Source organism: Lepidochelys kempii, chromosome 8, assembly GCF_965140285.1.
Source record: "Lepidochelys kempii isolate rLepKem1 chromosome 8, rLepKem1.hap1, whole genome shotgun sequence".
NCBI classification, from domain to species: Eukaryota; Metazoa; Chordata; order Testudines; family Cheloniidae; genus Lepidochelys; species Lepidochelys kempii.
Window position 1 is genome coordinate 15922694 of NC_136387.1, and position 15245 is coordinate 15937938.

A 15245-nucleotide genomic window follows, 5' to 3' on the forward strand; every position below is an offset into this window, starting at 1 on the left:
TTTATCTCTTAAGCAATAAACGTTGATATTCCTGTTTCCAGAAGAATCACTACATTATTTAATACAACCACTATGCTTTATGGAATATTTAGCTTTCAGAAAAAGAGATACAATGGCAGAGAAATATACATTTAACTTGACAGCAACACTGTCAATTTCTCATAACAGGAAAACTCCACATCCACGTTAAGTGTGAGCATGGAAGCAGAGCTACAGACACACTGATGCTGCAGCTTTAGTAACGTAGTCTAACTCTACTCAAAAATTCACGAGCATGTAATAAGTAGTCCAAAAAACTGTTTTAACCACACATGCCTTTAATATTAAGCTTGTCATATCTATAGATCAGTCTTGCCACATCGCGTCCCTCTTATACCGGTCCACCCCCCCAAACCAGGAGCCACAGTCAGGAGCAGGGCTGTGGCTTCCGGAGACATGGGCAGTGGTACGGGACCGAGGCTGGGGCTGGAACCACAGCTGGGCTGGGTGCCAGGAGCCAGGCAGCACTCCCTCCCAGGCCCCCATTGAGGCTGGCCTGGACGGACCCCACTGCTCCTCCCTAAAATGTTCCTCCATGCCCCCCTAGGAGAGCGCACCCAACAGTTTGGGGACCACTGCCATAGATGGATCAGACATGACAAGGAAATCAGACTCCCATCAAAAGTATTAGCTGACTGCTCACCTTTCACTAAGATAAGTGAGAAAGAAGAACAGGTTCTTGGCACTACTGACATCACTTTAGTGATAAACCCTAAACTAAACATTTTTTTTTTTGTCCTAAATGTATCCTTTTTATTCCCTCAATATTCAAATACACAGGAATGTTAATACCAGACATGAAAGGGAGAAGCTATGCTGGCTCTCATTATCTCAGGTAGTGGTCCCCAAACTTTTTACCTTGTGCCTTCCCTTAACCCATCTGCACACCCTTGGCCCCGGAGCCGGGACCAGAAGTGAGGCTCCAGCTCTGGGAGCACTGGGGCCATAGGTGGGAGGGGAGGTGGGAGTGGAGCCTCGGCCAGGGGCCGTGACCAGGCAGCTGGGGCCAGCAGCCAGGGTCGGGAGCAGAGCTGGATGGCGCTCCCTCCCAACGCGGGCTGGCCCCGGCCCCAGCTGCGTCCCTCAGAACGTTCCTCCACACCCCCCGATTCTAAGGTTCGATGAAAACCTCAAATACCTTGGAGCACTGAACTTACAAATTCAGTTAAAAACGAAATAGTTAAAAATACCACTGTAAGTAACCTTTGACACAGTGCACTCACTAATTTGACTCAAGATGTTTTATTACACCAAAATGTACGAACCAAAGCACTGCTAGCCTTTTATCTGCAGCCGTAGCATCTGGTGCCAAATAATTTTTCAGTTTCATAGTGTATCTGCAAACAAAGACATCAAGTAAATGACAAATAAAATAAAGCGTGATGTTATTTATCATTGCCATTTCTCATTTAATATTCTTTTAAGAAAACTATTAAGGCTTAGTTCCAGCTGCCCTCATATTTTACCAGAGATCCATAGAGGATTTACTCAAAAGTCTGGATGAGGAAAGTTTTGGAACGTTTTTTGTTTTTATGTTACAATTTGCACTAATATTAAGACTCTTAGATGAAAGGATTTAAAAGTCCTTTTAAAAAAAACAACATTAAGCCTCAAAATATGGATAAGGTGGGTAAATTTTTTACAGATGAGAGATTGCAAGTATTGGTGGCAAAATCAAGAATAGAATCAGAGCACCTGCTCCCATTTCCCCAGCTCTGATCACTAGGCTTCACCTACTACTTGCTTTATAAAGCTTACTTGATTAATTCCACAGTTTCTGAATACATAGGGAACGGGGACTTGGATTCCTGAGCATTTTTCTCCAATGCATTCCCACATTCGATGAAAGACACTACAGCATCAAGATACAAAACAGCTTTCTCAAACCTGTCAGACTGAAGAGAATGAAACTTTAAAAACAAAAATATAGAGAAGTGGGAGAGAATTACAGCACTAGAGAAGAGTACAGGTTCAGAAGAGTTAAACCAACCTAACCTTATGTGCAACCACCTGATAGATGTTTTGGGTTCTACTTACCAATGCATCTGCATTGTGCTTTAACTTCTTTGCTTCTTGTAAATAATGATCAGCCGAGTACATCCTGCAAACAAACAGAAATTCTGAGTTTAATAAGATAAAAATTGAATCCCTTTCTGTGTGTCAAGCTTTATAACTATGGGATCTTTTGACATTGCTTATTCTTCCCTCCTTCAAGTTACAGCACATATAATTTTTATCATAAAGACCTTTCGACAGTTAAATTTAGTTACTTAGGTTACTTCCAACTATTGTTTTAAGACCGCTAAGAGTCACTGGATTTAGCCAACTTATTCCACATTCCCTAGCCAAGCAAATCAGACATGTTAGCAAAGGTGTGAGCTATCTGACATGTCCTAGTGCAGAGCTCCCAGTCTGCAGATCAAAGAATAGTATTAACCAGATACGAAACTTTCAAAAGAAATCAAGATATGTTCAGATGGAGATTCCATTGTTATTTCTGAAGTTAGGTCACAGAAGCTGATTGTGGTATATGGCTGCATGTCCTAAAGCAAGCTCCAAAGAATAATTACAAGAGATCTTGAATTTTCTATTTTACTGTATTAAATGCTGTATTTGCAAGGTCATTGTCTAAAATCTGAACGAGACTGTCCAAACATGCAAATAGTTGGAGTTAATCATTCCCCTATTTCACCACAACATGAAGTACTGGGCACACCTGATTTCATTTAAAGTCAGTGTTTTATAACAGTTTATTTAAAAGTGAATCATACTCTCCTTTCTTAGAGGCACTAGTTGACACTATACAAGGAAAAAACATTTTTAAAAATCAGTTTACTGTAATGTAAAACCACAAATACTAAAATGCCTAATTATAATTATATGGTTATTGCATGGGTGTCACTGCAGAGCATAGTCAAAGCCACCCAGGTGCCCTAATTATGCATTTCCGTACCTTAATATATTTGGATTTCTTTTAAGTTTATCCTGAACTCAATTTCCTGGCTTTAACATATTTGGCTTGTGGATAACTATAACTTGCCTCTAACTACACATACGTGCTCCGAACTTCAACTCCATCATAACTTGATTTTGTCTGGGAATACATAGCAGAAGAAAAGCAAACCACTCCCATAATCAGGTTGTTTGCATATGGTCCTTTATGTTGGCCCCTAAAAGTACTTAATCCAGAAAGCAATAATTTTAAATCAACCTTGAATTAGCTGATAAAACTAGAACTGAGCCCCTGTCGAGAACACCCAAGAATTGCATGAAATATTTCATGAATGGATAATCTTGATGTGAATTTGGGATCATTTTTTACTGATTCACATTCTCCAAAATTTTTCAACTTTGATAATACAAGAACAAATGATTCCATGTTCCCACTTTTGTGAATCAGCAATTCCAGAGGCAGAGGATCCTCTCAATGACTGAGAGCAGTCACTGACCCAGGAGGTCAGGAGGGGAAGCCAACTCAGCCCAAAGAAGACAGGCAGACTGGTCTGGTGGAACGTGAAGTGAGTCTGCAGAAAGGGAGATAGTATTTCTTAAAAATGGACACAGGACAATCACATACTGTCGGAGTCCACTGCTTGCTTGTTTCAGGCTGAATACGAATACACAAAGGAGGCTATGGCTCCTGGTAGTGGTTGAGACGTCTGCCAAAATTAGTGATACATGTGTCAGGCAGGCATACAATTACATGAACAGCTTGCAGGTCTCCAGAGAATAGTACTGTACATGCATGACAAAGAACATTCCCTATACATAGGAAGCTACTATACATTTTACAAGTTACACACTGAAATTAGTGCCCTGTTTAGGGAAGAGGAAATGTAATGTGCATGGCAACTCTCACTGCTCTCACCTGTCATCAAAAACAAGCTTTGCTCTTCGGGACTTTGAGCTGTCTGTAGCTGGGGTAGATGCAGGAGGGCAGTTTGATGAACTGTTTAGAACCTTTTCCTGAGAAGAAAAAAATTGCCACAATTAGTAATTATAAAAGCAGTTAGAAATCTGTTTTAAAAAGAGATGATTGTTCATTGCTTAAGTTCCTCCTGGTGGTCTCACACTTGTTAAATGCAAACTAGGTCAGCTTTGCAGCAGGTTAATTGCCATTCACATTTACCACTTATACATCATGACTTACAAATGCTTCTCTCCTCATTGGTGCTACAACATATGTTGGGGGTGGAGCCAGACCAAGGATCAAGGAACCCTACTAGCTCCCTTACAAGCCCCCCACACTCTGATGGGCTAAATGGATCTCCTCTAGAACAAATCTGACAAAAGGTTTCAGGCACAATTGAATGCCCCTCCTCAATTTAGTACTGGCTAACATTCATGTTTTTACTCTCCTTCTAGAAGAGGTGCTGCATGTATTTTCTGCTTTTCTATTCCTTTTAGAAGAATCAACTCTGTCACATGATTTTTGCTTTAATATTTTGGAAGTGGAGTGATCATTCTATTTTTCAAGCATTCAAAATGTGCAAGAAGCCTTCACAAAGAGACATGGCTCCTGCCCCCCAAAATCATACAACTTCAGCTCAACATAACATAGTAAGTGAGAGAGAAGGTGGGTGGAGTAATCTTGTATTTGACCAACTTCTGTTGGTAAGAGACAAACTTTCAAGTGCTTCAAAAAAACCAGCAATATATAATCTCCCTTCACCCACCACCAAAATGCAGCCACTTCAGAACAGAAATACAGCCAGCTGCAGCAAATGTTCAGTGGCACATAAGACTCTACTAATTTAAGACAGGAATTAAAACCAAATTAAACTATAAGGAGATAGTAATTACCAAATTAAAAAAAAAAATGGTCAGACTTGGCTCAGTGTTAATGCAGAGGAAAAAAAAGATGCCAGTAAATCTACAATATAATCCCCTATAGGCTCCTTGGAAGCCTCCCATGCATGCACTGACTAGACCAACCCTGCCTGCCTTACAAAATCTGATGAAGTCAGCATCTGAGGTGGATGTCTCAGCTCCTAGTTTAGATATTTCACTCGTTTGCTATTCTTGACCACCAAGTTACATTTTTCTCAGTTCCTGTCTATTTGTTGTTTCAATCTGCACACTTGGCTGTTATGATTAGTTCCTCTGACTTTGCTTCAAACATTACTGAGGTTAGCAATTTAGAAGATTTGCCAAGTACTGCAACATACCAATTACATCCCTAATGCCTCATTAGCCTTTGAGCTTCTGTTTGCTGCAGAGGCCTCAAGACAAGATGGCACCAATACGCTACAATGCAATCCAGACCCTGTGAATTATAGTCACATTTTGCCTTTGACATATTACGTTCTTGCCAACTGATAGTACAGCAGTCAGTGAGAACTGCTTATCATACAGCTAGGTTTAATACCACCATGTTTTATCAGACATCCTCAGATGTTATGCACCATGCAATAGTATCCATTTATATAGGTGAGAGCAGGCAGAATCCCTAATTCCCTCTCCACACATACAAACACAGAGACACAGTGTAATGCCACAAGAACTCAGTTTTTGCACAAGAATCTGCAATTTAGCAAACCTGAACTTCCTCCCAACCTATTAGTTTCTAGAGATTTTTCTTTGCAAAATCTCCTGTCCCACTCCATCTTCTCCCCCAACTCAAACATAAACCTTTTTATTCTCCTGATGGCAGCTAATCAGATCACCTGGCTTCCACACCAGATGAAGTCAGCAGACTAGCTCTGTAGCCCTGTGAAAAGTCCTTCCCTGAAACACAGCCTCGGGGGTCAGGGAGAGGAGGATTGAACTGTTTTTTCCTTTATAGTCAGGATATACAATCTGCTAAAACCAAAATTGGCTCAATTATTTAACTGCATAAAAAATTATATCATATTGTTCCCCTATTTTACTTTTATATAAACAACTCTGAAAAATGTCACTGGAATCAAATTAAATGATTAATAAGCAACCTCTATAGTTAGAAGAGCACTAATCACATTTGTAAATTTAAGATTAGTACCAACCTACCCCCAGGATACTATGAATCTAATGAATAGCTACTAAGTTATTTTCCATTTACAGGCTTCCTTATGACCCAATTACTTGTGCACTACCACAGGGAGTAAACACCTTTAAAAACTAAATTACATTTAAGTTTAAAGTCAAAGCCTGACAAATTATTGCTTGGATTACACATTGACATGCCAGATTGCACACAGAGAAACAGTGAATATTAGAGGAAAGCATTTACAGAATAAATTCCTTACCTTGACTTCCTTGGCATTGCTAGAAGCCTTCCCTTCTGTCTTTTTTTGTTTGGAAGATGAGTTACTTTTACTGCTGCTGCTACTCTCCTTATTACTGTTGCTGCTTGATTTTAAGGAAGAAGATTGACTGACTGTTCTCTTCCGGGACCCATGATCTTGCTTGGGATCTTTCTGAAGGACAGGGGCCGCAGGAGAAGGGAGCAGGTCCTTCTCTTTACCTGCACTTTGCTTTGAAGACCTGCACAAAGTGAATAAGTACAGCTTATTTTCAGATACAGTGACAAGAATTATTTTTACCTAACATGACTGTATATGGGAATATTTATTTTTCACCTAATTTTTAATAACTGGCTTTTGGGCGAACCAGATTGAGCTTGTTTTTACCATCTGATCTTGTTCTGACTTGAAAAGGCAGCAGATTCTAGCCAGAAAACCACTTTTGTTCAACAAAACAAAACCCAACCTGTAAAGTTAATGCCAATGTTTGTGCCAACCTGTCTATAGCACTGTTATGATGGAGACTTTGTTCTGAATGTCTAGACTAAGATGGTATAGGCATGTATTCTATTTGCCCAACCACAAGGTAAAGCTACCCTTAATTCAGTCATCCAGTAAATATGTATCACCTCCCCGCCTTGACTGTTTAAGGACTATTGTTGGCAATCAATGGCAAGCCTCATGCTTGCTAGCCCATCTTCCAGTTGGGAAGATCAGGCATTTGGACAGCTATTTGCACATTAATTGCTCAAAGAAAAATTAAACACTTTTCATACCATTAATACAAAGAACATTTGGTTCTTTGCTGACAGAAGACAAATATCAGAGTAAGAATAAATTTAACAGTCCCAGCAGAGGAATCTGCAAATCAGTTTTACAGAGGCTCTGAAAAATCTTAATATTCACAACAGAACACAATGAAATTGAGTGTTACCCTGTGGTATGCAGTATTATTGTACCGTGTTGGTTCCAGAATATCAGACACACAAGGTGGGTGAGGTAATATTTTCTAATGGTCCAATCAAAGGTATTACCTGACCTACCTTGTCTCTCTCTGTTACACTGTGGTAATTCAGAGTGGCCAAACAGGTTTCTTCAGATTATTCATTACAGTGGAATATGTGATCCAGTGCATAGTTATATATTTTTATTGTGTAATCTGAAGTAGCACATATTTTTAAGGAGTTGGAAAGAAAATCCACAAAAATGAACTTGCTACTGATTAAAAGTACACTAAGAACCTTGCTAATTTGCACTTTGACTCATTGAAAAATTAATTGTATGTGTGAATAAGATTGGAAGGCTTGTATTTTGCCAATTGTAGATTAGAATTGATCTATGGTAATCACAAATATAAATGTGGCCAATTTTTTTTTTACACAAATGATCCAGTAGTTGAAGCATGGGAGAAGAAGAAGTCAAGAGACCTGAGTTCTAATCCTGACGAATCACTGGCTTTCTGCGTAATTTGGAAAAAAAAAATTAAATCTTGGTGCTGCAGTTTCCACATCTGCTGAATGGAGAATTAATCGCCCATTTTGCAAGGGGTGGATTAATTTGCGAGTGTGGTTAGGTGAAGTGCAGATTTGCTAAGTCTTACATATGTTAGTGTTATGCAGCTCACCTATTTTTAAACACTGCCCTGTGTTAAGGTAAAAATTAGGGAAAATTAGTCCCAGCAGGAAATAAACCCAGCCTGTTCCAACTCTTTATCAAAGGTAAATGCCCTTTGAACGAACTATTTTGTAATAATGAATTAAAGTTGTTAAATAATCCAACTGTTCTTTGTTAGGAGTGAACAGTGTCCCAGCGTGCCTGGTTCTGGGAAATACCAGCATACCGATTAGTTACTGTGAAAACCCCAAAGTCAAGGTAAAAGGGCAGAGTCTGAAGAGTGCTTGCACATGAAAGCTTACCCAGTGAGATGCAAACTGATTTTTTCCTTTGTAAATGGTGGCAAGCAGATACTTAGGGGGAGATTTTTAAGTACATATAGGGTGTTGCATGCCAATCTTCCCCTTAATGTATGCCAAGCCTTATAGACTTAAAACACAGCCAATTTTCCCCCTGCACTTACTCTCTATTGCTGGAGGTCTTGTGACCTGATGAAGACTTTTCTTCCAGTTTAGTTTTCTTGCCTTCACTGGCTCTGTTTTCGTCATCATTCTGAATAAAAGCAAGCACAAGAGAGCTATCAGGACAAAGTTTGATATTTACAGGTTAACCGTCCCTCATAATGTTTTATATTTGTTAAGACAATTTAGCAAACCTTTTACAACATATGGAACAGTAACACTACAGCAGATCTGAAAATCATTTCCTACGGGATGGAGCCCATGCCTTAAGATAGTTGACCACAATGGAATTACTTGTCCCAAACAGAAGGCAGTAGTGTGTAGTGAATGGCAAATGATCTACCAGTAGAACCAGGAGTGAAATGTGGCTGCTGAAATTACTGAACTACTTAAAATATAACAAAAAAAAATCTGGCTGAAATAAACTAGGTTAAGACAATCTACACCTCATTATTCTGATATATGAAGGTCTCCCAATAAGAGTAAGAAATTAATCTGGTTTTTAGTCAGACTATAGGGGATTAAAAAAAGCACTTTTTAAAAAAGCTTCATTAAACATTTGTCAGTATTACTTTTGATAACAGAGTTGATGCTTCATAAAATAGTGGACTGTAAAATCAAAAGATTTTGAAAGTGAATTTCTAACCTACCTACACACTTTCATTAATCTTCAAATCTAACATAAGCAGCAGAAGCAGAAAAACAAGCATAAAATAATAATTCTAATGAACAACTAAGTTCAAGAATAGGGTCCAATTAATAAATCTTACTGTAATGCAATCCAGTAATAGTATGCTCTTTGGCAACGGAACAGCTATAACCCAGCACCCAAAGATCAACAAAACATGTAAGCAACTGACATTCATCAGCTGTTGGATATCTGAAGTGATTGTTGCAGAATTTCTCACACAGCCTGCCTCAGTATTTTGGGGTAGGCCTGAAAAATAGTTTGCCTCTCCCACTTGCCTCAGAAACATACTCATGTCCACCGTGACTGCACCACTAGGCATAGGGATGGTCTCAGGACTTGGAGGTAATTAGTGAGATTTGGGATACAGCCCAAGTTTAATTGGTCCCACCAAAGCCTTCTGTTCCTGATGTAGGAGCACAGCTCTTTATGCTGGTTTCTGTCCATAACAGCCACCTTTTTTGTTATATTGTTTTGCAAGGAACAACTGGCCAAATAAGAGGGGGGCCATTAGGTTTGAAGCTACTAGAGACTGAGTGCATTCAAGTGAGTGCTAGAACTTGTATAGTAGTGCTATAAAAACACCAAAGAACAACATCCTTGTAAAGTAGGTATTATCCCCATTTTTCAGATAAGAATCCTTTCCACCTTAGTTTCATTGCTTGATGCAGGGCAAAGAGGTAATTTGAGCTGGAATAAGAATGGAGGAATCCATTTGTTTTCAGTCTCATGTCAAGTTCACCAGACCATACTGCTTCTCACTCCAGGAGTGGCTGGAGATCATTTCTTGGTTGCTCAGCAGGGAAGCTGGCACAGTCGAAGGCAACTGTTTGGAAGGGAGCTTGCAGCAGCCTTTATGCCACCTTTGATATTGTGATGAATTGGGAGATATCTACATTATTCTTACATTATGTTTGACTTTGTTTCCTTATTCTACTTTCTACTGCTGCCCACTTGAAGTCAAAGAGCTGAGTCAGACCAGAGATAAGACAGAAAACTGCATGTACATGCCTTCGGAGCAGTTGAGAGAATAATGGGGCTATTGTTGGTATATGCTAAATATCAAGAGACATTGAATTGTTAAAAGATGCCCCTGGCAGAAAGGGGGTGTAAGTGGTCAGCATGTCCTGAAGCTGACACACACCTGGAAGAGAGGTAGGAGCAGGCACATTCCCTCAACAGGGCCTAGGCCAGGAGCAGTTAAGAATATGTCTACACTGTAAATGGGAGTGAACTTCCCAGCCTGGGCAGAAAGACTTGTGCTAGCTCAACTCGAACTAGCACGCTAAAAACAGAAGCGTGGATGTTATGGCTCCGGACAGGAGTAGTGGAAGTGCCCTGAAAGTGGGTGGGGTGGGGGTGGGGGGGAGAGAGGAGGCAAAGACGCCCTCTGGGATTCTGAGAGGAGGGAGGGTAACAGAGCCAAGGCTCCAACCTGAGCCTGAACGTCTACACCACAGTTAAACAGCCCCATAGCTTGATCCCTGTGAGCCTGAATCAGCTGACAAAGGCCAGCTTGCTGTGTTTAACTGCAGTGTAGACATTCCCTTATGGCTCCAAATCAGGGCTTCTCAGTCCCCAAGGCCATGGATGATTTCACAGAATTGCAGGAATCACACATGGATGAAAACCCAATAAATCATTCAGTCCACTCTCCTATCAAGGATCCCTGCATTTTCCTAATAATTGAAAACATTACCAGGCAAAGGTCAGCATAACAGAGTTTTTGACAATCGGATGATTGAAACATTAGTGCCAGTGCTGGTGGCAATAAGAAAAGGCTACTTACCCAACAATTCCACAAGAGTCTGAATTTCCCAGCATAAATTTCATTGTGAGCAATGAGAGTTACAATGCCAACCAGCTCTCACACAAACTCCAGTTCTCCCCCACCCACCCTGAAAGTCCCAGGAACCCAGAAGCCAGACAGATTCCCTTGCCACTGAGCTATCCATCTCGCCTCAGTAGTTAGCCATCAAGAGATGGAGACTAGATAAGTTTTCAATTGATCACTTACCTTATGCTTCCTTTTGCCCTTGGTGGAATTTTTGTCTGAGACTGGTTTTTGGGACTCTCTTGTATGCTTCTCTGGTACATTTTTCTTCTCCACTTTGGGTGGGTCTGTGTCCTTGTAAGGCTTCCCTGGTATTCTTGATAAGAGGCTCAGGTCGATCTTCACAATAAGTGGGTATCGTTCATCTGGATCACTGAGTGGTGAAAGAAGTTCCTTCTCTTCCATAGGAGAGAACATTCTTTGCCGAAAAAAGCTGTCATCCTCCTCCATGGAAGATTTAACAGGAGTCCTATTGCTCTCAGAGTATTTGGGAGTTTGTGATGAAGGAGGCAGGCTCTCGTTTTCATCAGAATCAGAGGATGAGGTATCTGTTTCTATGAATTCCCTGGATTTCTGGGAAGGTTTGCTTGAAGCCTTATATTTCTTTTTCTCTGCTGTAGGCCGAGGAGAAGATTTGGGCTCCTTCTTTATGTTGGGTTTTCTAGAGCCCTTTGTGGCTGCCTTATGCCTGTTTGAGGGCATATTTGTTACCATGTCTACTGGGGTTTCGCTTTCTATTTTAAGCCCTCCTCTGGGCTCTTCAATAGCTGCCTTCTCTGCCTTCTTGGGCTGCTTTTTACCAACAGTCCTCCTCTGTATTGTGCTATCACTCTGTGCAGGTGACTTCTGCCTGCCACGACTGCTCTCCGATCCTTTTTGGGTGGTTTTGGAATCTCGCACAGGAGTGGAGGAAATGGATTCCTTAGACACACTTTGATCCGTATACCCATTCCCGGAGCTCTGATCTCGGCCATCTTTTTTGTAGCCTTGTGAAGATGGGATATTACTTTCCACAGAAGAAGCTGGTGACACTTTATGCGGATTCACTTTGTTCAACCAGTTGTCTAGTTGCCATTTGTTTGTTGGGGGTGGCTCAGGCTAAAAAAAGAGGGAGGAGTATTAAACACTATATATTTTCTTGCCCCATTTCACTCCAAAGGCTTCAATATTGTGTTGTACACCAAGGTAACAGCTATGCAGAAAGCAGACTGTGCTAATGAACAAAGTATGATGTGTTGGAATACAGTGTGGAAGCCACACATCTTATGCCTTCACAGAGCCTTGACAAATAATTGCTGGCAGAGGATGAGAGGCGCTACAGCGGATGCTTTTGGCCCAAGCACAGCATCATGGTGTGACCCAAAACGTTGTGCCATATCACAGTTACATCAATGACTAAATGGAAGTTAGTGCATAACATGCTTTAAGCTACTTTTTTCATTGTTGTAGTATTACTGTATAAGCATGTCTGACTCCCAAGCTTTCAGAGCCAAGTGGCACGAAGTACATGTCAAAGCCAAGTGCTAAATGTGTTTGTTTTTTTAAACAGTTCATTTAAAGAATCTGATAAACTGCTGCTGAAAATCATTCAAAAAGGTTTGTCTATTTTATGCTTTATTTAGCATCTTCTCAAACTATCGCTCTGTTCTTAACAGTCAAGATTGATGCGAAGATTATTGTAGATGGATTATAACTCAAACCAGATATCAAAGCCTACCTCTGGAGATGCACTCTGGGATGGCTCATTAGCCTCACTGTCACTGGAACTACTTTCACTTTCAGAGTCAGATCCAGAACTGCTTTCAGATCCACTATGGCTGCTTGAGTCATCCCTGGAATTATCTGCTCCTTCACTATTATGCTGTGAAGGTTCAGAATTACTGGGGAAAGACAAAAAAGTAAAATAATCAAGACTATGTAATACACGCAAGTTTCACATAATTCTTTTTTGCAACAGAAAAATTAAGGTTTTGACGTCTTAATTATCCAGCAGAAAATTCTACATAATTGAGTACAGCAAATAGACTGGAAAATTACTTATCTAAACAATTGTGGCTTTATTTTTCAAGCTGTTAAGTATCTACATGTTGGAGGAGAAAAGCTGTTTAACCAATTATCAAGTTCTAATCACTTCTTGGGTTAGCACAAGCCAGATGTCTACAGTGTCAGACATGGATTTTTAGAGCAGTCAGATCAAATTAGGAAAACTCATCTGCTCAAGTGTCGTTATGTCATTTGCTGTGAACTGCTAAAAATCAACTATAAATGCTTACCTTCCAGGTGTACTCCTTGGCACTATCTTATCAGAATCCTGTAATTAAAAAAAATAATAATAAAACCAGGGTGAGGAAGAAGCTTCCATAAATTACATTATGTATTGTGTACTGCATGGAGACGAAAACAAAAATAGAGCTCTAATGCTCCTTCCTCATCACCAACACCACACACACTTAGCACATATAGCACCTCTCATCTGAACACACTGGAGTAGTTTACAAAATTGCATATTATCCTCAGAGAGGGAAACAGACAGATTAAATTATTTGGCCAAGTTCACACAGCAAACAAGTAGCAAAGTCAATGAACTATTATCTCCCCAGAGTCCTATACAGCCTACTATGGTTTTAAGAGTTCCAATTCCTCCCTACTCATTGCCCTGTGTTATTCATCTTTGTGTGTGACGACTGGTCACAACTTGGGTCTATCAGGGTTATTCCTCAATAGCCCAAAGTGGTTGATGTTAAGCAACGAAAGGCCCTATTTCCGTGCTCCTAGCGATTGTGTAAAATCCCTCAACAGCATTATCCTGATTTAAAAAAAAAAAAAAACAAGACTGGGATTGGAAACTAAAACAGAAAATGACCCTGGGATACTAAATGGCAGTGCAGACAACCATGCCATCTAAGTTCCTGAAAGGGCTATTTTTAAAATTATATAAGATCAGTGCCAAAGATAGGACAATTTGTATTACAGAGAGTTAATATCCACTAAGGGAGAATCCAGTTTCCCAACTAGAGTGAAGATGCTACTGTAGAAGTAGTAACAGAAAAAGGAAATTTGGTGGGAGTGTTCACATACATTAGACAACCAATCCCAATCCTGAAGTTACTGGTGTGTGGAAAAATTTATGCCACGTATTATTTTGAAGATGTGCTATGTCCTTAAATGGCAGGCCACCACATGTGAGGGGAAAAAAATCAATCCTGAAAATGTCTCCTTGTCACTAAGAGTTTATACTTCTTGAGTACATTCTGTTCCATTTTATGTTGGTGAAAAGGCAATATGAAATTGCTACACAGTGAGATTTGGAAGTCTAAAGGCAAAACTGGAAGCAAGGACTCAAACAAACAGTGATTATATATTCCAAAAAGTAGTTCTACTGTATTGCTACACAGTTACTTTGAAAAATCTTGCTTTTTAATTAATGCTTACTGACAAGTGTTCAATTTACAACCAGCCAAGCACTGCAGGTTTTTAAAAAAGAAACTTAGTATTGAACACTTCAGTTGTGTCTGCTGAACTTTTCTAAAACTTTAATACTTATGGTACATACCTGTTCACCATCACTGTCTTCACTGCTGCTGAGTTTTAAGTCATCTTTCAACATACTGAATGAAAGAAAGAGGAATAAATTTTTCATATACTCTAGAAATTAATTCCAAAGTGGTGTTAGGCTATAAACTGATCTAAAATGTTACTAGGAATTTTCCTTTGTTTACAGAGTTCATTGCATGTGGGAGCACACAGAACTCAATACTAAAATGTTCAATGCTTAAGTATAAGAATCCTTTATACAAAAATATTGCGTGTCACGTTTTAGTGTGAAAGGAGAAGTGACCACTTATACGATTTCCTTCTTGCATGCAAATGATTAAGAGAATTGTTTAAATAGAATTAAGGAGGCTAGAGAGTGACACTTAGAATTCTGACATTTTATTTCACTGCTGTCACAAAAGCTGTTTCAATATACATATTTAAATCTATTTCACAATCCTAGCATAATGTCTGAATACTGGAAAGACATACATTAATTAGGTTTCAGAGTAGCAGCCGTGTTAAGTCTGTATTCGCAAAAAGAAAAGGAGTATTTGTGGCACCTTAGAGACTAACAAATTTGAGCATAAGATGCATCCTACTTCATCAGATGCATCCGATGAAGTGAGCTGTAGCTCACAAAAGCTCATGCTCAAATAAATTTGTTAGTCTCTAAGGTGCCACAAGTACTTCTTTTCTTTTTGAGAATACATTCATTAGGGTTTTTATCATCTTTTGTTTTATTTTTGCTATTAAAGGCTTTAGTGTATATAAAAACAGTATCTTACTCTGTTTGGTTTGATTCACATCTGGAGGAAGAAAATGAGAAAGTTAAAAAATAAGTTTCCCAT

At 39.6% G+C, this 15245-nt stretch overlaps 1 protein-coding gene across 9 annotated transcripts in view; it reads right to left on the bottom strand.

Annotated features, from left to right (window-relative positions):
* Positions 1–15245, bottom strand: part of AFF4 (ALF transcription elongation factor 4) — a 74301-nt gene that overhangs the window by 9417 nt on the left and 49639 nt on the right. For all 9 annotated transcript variants that reach the window (XM_078854009.1, XM_078854008.1, XM_078854006.1 and 6 more), the window contains 11 exons: positions 15183–15203; positions 14414–14468; positions 13134–13171; positions 12578–12740; positions 11044–11958; positions 8341–8429; positions 6267–6504; positions 3908–4005; positions 2077–2140; positions 1798–1934; positions 1305–1376 (listed from right to left, as the gene is read on the bottom strand). In XM_078854009.1, the coding sequence (XP_078710135.1) occupies positions 1305–1376; positions 1798–1934; positions 2077–2140; positions 3908–4005; positions 6267–6504; positions 8341–8429; positions 11044–11958; positions 12578–12740; positions 13134–13171; positions 14414–14468; positions 15183–15203 (1890 nt within the window). The remainder of the gene's footprint in view (positions 1–1304; positions 1377–1797; positions 1935–2076; positions 2141–3907; positions 4006–6266; positions 6505–8340; positions 8430–11043; positions 11959–12577; positions 12741–13133; positions 13172–14413; positions 14469–15182; positions 15204–15245) is intronic.